Raw genomic sequence first — 7,642 nt, forward strand, 5'->3', positions numbered from 1 at the left:
TCGCGAATACAGGCTCGCCTCCATGCAATCTGTCTCACAAGCACGTCGTGGTATGCTTTCCGCCGTACCCCGCTCTACCGCCACATCTACATCAACGATTCCTCGCAAATTCCCCTCCTCATAGCTACTCTCACCTCACACCCTACCCTTGCCGCGCACGTCCTTTCCGCCACTTTCGAATCGCCCGACCCATCTTTCCAATGGGACGAATCACCCCTCTCACTCCCGCCGTTGCCGCACACCTTGCCTCTCTCTGGGAAGTCACGTTCACCTCTCGCCAGCTCGTCACACTTCAAGATGGAGATTGGACGTTTCCGCGCTCGTTCGCCGCGTGCAGGGCGCTACGCTCGCTGACCATCGACGGTTTTTGCCTCGTCTCCGTCCCTACGGGCTACGACGGCCTGATCGGACCGTCTGGAGCATACCGCAGCTCACGCACCTCTACATCGACCGGTGCACAAGCGATCTGTATGCCAAATGCGGGCTGAACAAGGCGGATTACCCGAACGCATGTCGCGACCTGGTGCACTTGCAGGTGAGTACATGGTTCAACTGAGAGACTATTGGAATGTAGCTCACCTCCGTTCCAGGTCGGAGCGATCCGCGGGTTTCATGCCTTTCTAATGGCATGTTCGGTGGACCCTGATTCCTTGAAGTCGTGTGCGCTCAACTTGAGGGCCAGGATTACGCCGAGTCCTTCATTCGAGGTATGCATGCCCATAGTCAAACTGTGCACAGCACACTCACGTTGATCACACTTAGCGTCAGTGTCTTCCTTGCCACGCGAATTACATAGCTTTGCCGTTTATCCAGAAAGCATCGATGTGCAAGGGGACTTCGAGTTCCTCTGCGAAGTGCTTCCTTCTATCGCCTCCAATCTTCTTCAGGAGATCATCATCGGCCTACCAATCCTCGACTTCCCCGAAGTTCTGTCGCTCACATCGATCAAGTATGCCGCGAGAAAGCTGGATGATTGCCTCTCCACAGAAAAGTTTGCGACCCTCACACACGTGCAGCTCGTCAACAAGGCGTCCCATATGTACCTGTTCTCCCTCAAGCAAATAGAACGGTTGCTGCCAGAGGTGTTCAAGCGGGGCATCGTATCTCTCGTCGAGGATACGGAATGGCGTATGGGCCGCACACCGCGTCTAGGACGCTTGGGAGCCAGCAGACGGCGACTATATCACTAAATGGTATGTATCACACTCCGAACCGTTGATCACGCTCATTCATATGCTCTACGGCAACGACTTTCGTTTTCTCGCACCCTCCGGAATTTGGGCTTGATGAAGGTGGGATAAAACTAACGTCATCGCAGTCATGCATTTTCAAGTATGCGAAGCCGTCGTCGTGTTCCTTGGCCCGTTATCCACGTGCTTGCTTTTGAAGGGGATATAGGCAGGTGTTCAGCGATTCAGTTGACGATAATTTCTTTCCTCGCTTTGCTGGCTTCGTCACGTACTTTTGATGCATATGAATTCGTTGGTCGCTTTGGCGATGCTAGGCGGAGTGACGAAGCAAGGAAGTTTGAGTGATTCTTTGGTTTTGAATGAGGTAGCCTGAGAAGGTGAGGTTGAGATGGCAGCGCGGCACGGCCGCTCCGTTAACTCCTACGTAGATGCCGCCAGACAACGCGCTCGGCGTCGAAGTGCACAGACGGCTGACAGGGTGGCTCATGGACGAAATTGAACGGCTTCGAGGTGCTTCCTAAGGGTATGACTGACAGACTGGGATTCCGGGCAAAACGGATGTTGTGTACCCGCCTGTATATATTGCCTGCTATGCTACATAACACTCGTATTGAAGTCACAGTTCATTTCTACACCCGTGCCGTGGAGGGGAAAGGACAAGGACGGCGCTTGGATGTGCTTGTGCTCAGTCGATGTCGTAGGTCATGCCATGAAACTCGGCGGACGGATACCTTTCCAGGATCTGTTTGATAACCCACCACATCGGCGTACCGAAGGTGGCATGGTTGTGGACACCCCTCGGCATTCCTGAACACAACAGAGCGAGGGCGTCGCCGTCGCCCGTGAAGATGAGGGAGCCCGAGTCGCCGGGGGCCGCAAAGTCAAGGCCGCTGTTGTAGACGGGCACTGCCCGGGACTCGAGTCCGAGTGCGGTGCAGAGGTAGGCCTCCATTCCGGAGTAGCTGCCCAAGGTCAACTTCGTCGCGTTGCCGTACTTGCCGACGATGGAGCCGCCTGCATATTTGTTGCCGGGATTGATGGCGAGGTGGCGAGGAAGAACGCGCCGGATGGGGAGCTGGAGGTCGTCTGGGATTCTCCAGCGCATGCGACGCCCAAGCATGGTGCTATCGTATTGGTTTCCTGAAGAGCTGGATGTTAGTAAGCCAGAGGGGAATGAAGGGGGCAACAGGCCGAACACACCCAGGTCGACAATGTTAGACTCGAAATTTTTAACCTTCTCCCTATCGACCACGAACGTGGCGATGTCGCGAGTGTAGTGGGGGTAGTCGACACTGACGGAGACTTTGGGAGCCCAGTCGACGATACCTAACTTACGCCCGTCGGTATCTCGCCAGTCGGCGTTGACTTCTTCCAAGAAGGTCTGAAGAGCGGCGATGTCCTCGATCTTGTGCTCTAAGGCGTACATTATGCGTCTCAGGATCATGTCGTTCTCCTTTGAAGTGCCCAACTTCGACTGCTGGTCCTTGACTTGTCGGACAAGACGAACGAGTTCGCGGAGCCCCATGAGGAGGGCGTTCTCGATCGCAGTGATGGCCTCGTCGAGATGGCGATCACTGCATACGAGAATGTGCTGAGGGTTGGTCCCATCGAACTCGTAGTCGGAGTGCATGTCGACGGAGGCGACGTGCTTGTTGGTGAGGGCGAGGATCCTGTCGCTCGGGTCGCCGCTGCTCGTCTTCATCTCCTTGAACAGGAGCGTAAGGGTGCCTTGCGCGTCGTCGGACTGCCTCGCGATGGGGATGCCTAGGCCAGTGTTAAAGGGGTGGTTGAGGCCGAATATGGGGCTCGTTTCGTGCTCGACGCTCATCAGACTTGGGGGCGGCTTGACGAGATCGACGACCTCCCCGTCGTACCACTCGACGACGACATTGGTGATCTGGACGTCAGCGAGGATGCGGAGGATATCCGGTGTGGCATCCCGAACGGCCCTGGAGTTGGTGGTTTCGGGCTGTACAGCGATCCAAAGGACAATCGGGCCAAACGTTTTGTGCATGTCGTCCCCGACGGTCGAGAAGCGAGCCGTCTTTACGGCGGAGTACTTGAGGCCGCGGGCCTTCATCGACGCTATAATCCGAGGGGCGACATCGTGCCACACGTGGTTGAGCGGCGTGTTGAAGACGCCATGGGCAGTCTTGGCGGGGATCGTAAAGAAGTTGGACCCAGGCTGGGGAAGGGGGAAGGGGTTTGTCTCAAGATCGGAACGCCACATGAGCTTGGGAGGGTCGCCGGAGATGCCGTGGTACCAAAACCTCATCTCATACTGGGAGATCAGGTCGGGGGCGACGACGGTGCGGGCGACCGAGTCATCGCCGAGGATGGGGCGGAGGGTCTGGGCCTCGCTGGGGATGGAAGAGGTGGGAGAGACAGGGGAGACGGGGGAGACGGGCAGATGAGTAGCGTCTTGTGGGGGAACCTTGACCGGGTACTTGCGCTTGAACAAGTCGACCATGAAGCAGGTCACGGCTGAAAACAGAAGAAGGCGTGAGTATGTGGGAAATGGAATGTGCAAAGAAGGAATCAGAGACACTTACTGCCCAGGTGATCAGGGTTAGCCTTCACCTGGTCAACAATACGTTTGACGCTTGGAGCAACATCTACAAGGTGAAGGGGTAATAATGAGTGAGAAATGGACGTGTGCAATATTGACACAGGGGCCCACCTTCGCCCAGGAATCCGAGGGTGATGAGTTCGGTGTCGCTCAAGTCGACGATCTCTGCGGGAAAAGCTGAGCACTGCTCGCAAACGAAGGTAAACAACGGGCGCCACTCACTCTTGTGCTGATAAGATGGATCCATGGCGGAAGTGGTGTGAACGGGAATGGGAAAACGCGAAGAGGGAATTGTCCTTACGTGCACCACCCCGGGCAGGGGCCCGCGCGAGCCGTATTGGACGACGGCTTGGTCGAGGGGCCGGTAGGGGCTGCGCCCACGGAGCTGGCCAGGGGATCGCCCGCAGATTCGCCAGATGGGTTGCCGACGGACCAGGGGACCACCTTCGCGCATAGATTCCAAGACGCCGATGATGAGTTACGGGGATGAAACATGCTGCCAGCGAGGAAGCGAGGTGGCCGACGTGTGGGCCATTGCCATGCTCGAGTACGGAATAGGGGAGAGGTGCGCACCTCATTGCAGCGACGGCCCTTCCGCCGCTGGCAGTGCGGCCTTCCCCGCGGACAGCGACTCCCGTAGGGCCGTATCTCCTCAGGCTTGATTGTCTCATCCCCCAATTCCTATGCCGCTTCCTCCAGTCGGCCCTTTTCCCTCGCAAAGCCGTCCATCTGCGCTGTCAGATCCTTCGCCACCCTCTCCGTCAAAGCGTCCCCTACAAGTGTGGTTGACTCGTTGTCTAGCACCGACGTCGCATGCACGCCTTGGTTGTCGCTCCTTTCGTGTCGGTCGCACACTTGAAGAGCCCACTGATCATAAACTCGCGGCTCGGGGCTTGGCCCTCGGGGATGACGCCGTGTTGCTCGAGGAAGTTCCGGGCCTGGTCTGGGACTGGAGCCGTCAAATGTTCGTCGGTTGCCGCCTCCCTCGGTGGGGTTCGCGGGGACACTGCTAGACACTGAGACTGCTCCGCGCAACTGGGTCATTCGTGATGGTGGGCGTATAAGATAGAGCGTGGGAAGTTGTCGTCAGTGATGGTAAGAAGCTAGTACAGGCCTGTATAGGCTTGCTAGTACAACGGTGACAGCGCCGACATTTCGACAGAAATCCTGCCTCTTCGTTCACAGCGGCATTGGTTTTGCTGGGGCCTCAAATCAGGGCTTCTTGATACAAACGAAACCCCAGTACAGCACACAACCGCGACTCCCGCATTCGCCACCCTAACGTTCCGCCACACGACCTCGTCCCTACGACAATACGGCGCGATGCCTCGCAAACGCGACCCCCAGACTGCCCACCGCGGACACGAGCGCGCACGCACCGACGAAGAGCTCGACGGCCCCATACCCGAACCGCCCGAACCCGTGCGCCATCGACCCGCCGTCGCCCGCCTCGAGCAGCAGCCCCGCGACGATGGGCCCGATGACGGCGGAGGTGCCCTTGAAGAAGGAGATGCCCGAGAACGCGAGCCCGTTGTGCTCCGGCTTGCTCCGCGTGCAGTCCGCGGCGGCGTGCGCCCAGGAGGAGGACGCGCCGCCGCTCTGCCGGTGCCGCGCGCGAGATCAGCTTCGGGGAGTACAGGAAAAAAAACGCGCGCGCGAGCTCACCAGGGCCCCGAAGACGATCGCGAAGAAGTAGAGGTACGTGGCGGAACGCGCGAAGCCCCAGAGGAAGAACGCGCCGAGGCCGCTGCCGAACGTGCTGAGCGCCATCACGAACGGGTACGGGACCCGGTCTGTGAGGTGGCCGAGGGTGACCTGGCCGACGACGGCAGAGCAGTTGAAGAGCGAGAGGACGATCGTCGCGGTGAGCTGGCTGGCGAACTTGCGGGTGAAGGTGGCGATGTAAAGGGAGACGGGGAAGTAGGAGACACCTTGCATGAGCGTTGCGAACACCTGCGGGGTACGTCTGAGGTAGGCTAACGCAAACACGGAGGAGGACAGAACGCACAAATGTCCAGAAGACGGGCTTTTTGAGGAATTCCACCTGCTGAGGAACGAACTTTGGCCGACGCTGTCCCGGTGCGAATTTCGGGATCGGGAAACGGCTGCGCATGCCCAGGAGTGCGATGCCCGAGCATGCGGAGGTCCCGATCGCCCAGACTCTAAGCGCCCACTGCAGACCGACCTTCTCCAGCAAGGCGTTCAGGGCGAATGGGAACACAAATCCTGCACCGGGACTCAGTATTCCTTCCTCTTAGGGAGTATGATCGAGCCGTACCTCCAAGACCGCAACCGGAGAAGATGATGCCTGCAGCAAGCCCTCGGCGTTCCGAGAACCATTCGGGAAGCAGCTTGATGACGGGGATATACAGCAGTCCCCCGCTCACACCTACGCCGATGCCTTGAAGAATGATGAGCTGCCAGATCTGGATGGTGAAGGTTGCCTGTCAGTTGCTAGGCTGCTATATCTGTTCGAACCATACCTGTGTTGCGAAGCTAGAAGCGAACAGCGATACAAAGTAAAGGGCTAGACCGCTCCACATCGCGGTTCGCAGATAGTCCGGATATCTAGAGAAAAACAGGGAAAGGATCACACACTAGGCGCATTGGCGACCAAATGAGGGCGCTGACGTATACGGATTGATAGGACGACTGACCTCTCCATATTGTATGAACAAAGCTACAGTTCCTACCGCTGCAATCGCAACGCTAGAGTCTTTCTCGAAGGGAGGGTTCGAAGTGTAATAATCTAGAAAGATGGAGAGTGTCAACGTTAGCGAGAACAAGGCTACAGACGCGGACGAGCCTTGGAAGATTCCATAGCTGGAGGTACGATGAGCGATGAGCGATCCGTGCCATAATCTCGCAGAGTCAACGAAGCCGATCCGTTACCTAAATCCGAAACCCCACACCATCATCTCGAGCACAAACGCCGCCGCACAGAACGTCCATGCTCCTACACCTCTATCTACGGGAGGAAGCTCTTGGAAGTTGACGGGAGTGCCCTGCTCAGAATCCATGACTCGTATCGCCGTCACGGACGACTGGGATGACAATACTGCTTCAGTGGCGTCCGGGGCTCCCTTCGAGGACATAACCTGTAATTCATGAGAGGCCTCAACGTGGGGGATGATCTCAATGGAATGCGAATCCTTCTGCGGGCTCATCCTGGGGATATTGAGGAAGGTGTGCGAGAGAGGCAATGGCGGGCGGCCAAGTAGTTATAGTCCCCGGCTAGTATTACAGCCGGGCTTCAGGCCTCAGGATGACTCGGTCTGCGGGTATACGGTCCGTGATTCCGTCAGCGCACGTTTCGGTTGGTTCGATACGGGTTTCTGATTTGACGGTGTGTGTACGTCACGTAGGCCTATCGATGTGCGCAGCGTGCAGGGCCGATCTTGGACGAGCCAAAGGAATTTCAACACCAATTCACCCAGCTGATCATGACTCTGAGCACGCACCCCTTTGCCACTTCTATCGGCGCTCGAGAACCTCTATACATACCTCGAACTGCCCTCATGACAAGACCCGCTGTCGCGACAGCGCGACGGCAACACCCCCGAAGCTCGACACGAGAGCGCACGAACCCACGAAGAGCTCGACCGCGCCGTACCCGAACCGCCCGAATCCGTGCCCCATCGACGCCCCACGGCCTGCCTCGAGCAGCAGGCCAGCGATGATGGGGCCGACGACCGCCGAGATGCCCTTGAAGAAGGCGAATCCTGAGAACGCCATGCCCGCGAACTCGGGCTTGCCGCGCACGCACTCCGACGCAGCGTTCGTCCACGTCGCAGAGACGCCGCCGCTCTGTTGGGGTCCGTTCGTCGGGGGAGAAGATATCTCAGGAAGGGGCTTACGAGAGCGCCGAAGACGGTGGCGAAGA

The 7,642-nt window shown here is 58.0% G+C and overlaps 1 protein-coding gene across 1 annotated transcript; it reads left to right on the top strand.

Annotated features, from left to right (window-relative positions):
- Positions 1-200: 200 nt before the first annotated feature.
- On the top strand, positions 201-1,190 carry BXZ73DRAFT_111254 (uncharacterized protein; the record flags this gene model as incomplete). Its single annotated transcript, XM_048017386.1, has 3 exons — positions 201-468; positions 657-707; positions 763-1,190. The coding sequence occupies 3 exons, from the start codon at positions 201-203 to the stop codon at positions 1,188-1,190; spliced, it is 747 nt and encodes a 248-aa protein (XP_047870539.1).
- Between the last annotated feature and the right edge of the window lie 6,452 nt (positions 1,191-7,642).

The sequence above is a fragment of the Epithele typhae genome (assembly GCF_022376455.1).
Source record: "Epithele typhae strain CBS 203.58 chromosome Unknown BXZ73scaffold_508, whole genome shotgun sequence".
Classification (NCBI taxonomy): Eukaryota; Fungi; Basidiomycota; class Agaricomycetes; order Polyporales; family Epitheliaceae; genus Epithele; species Epithele typhae.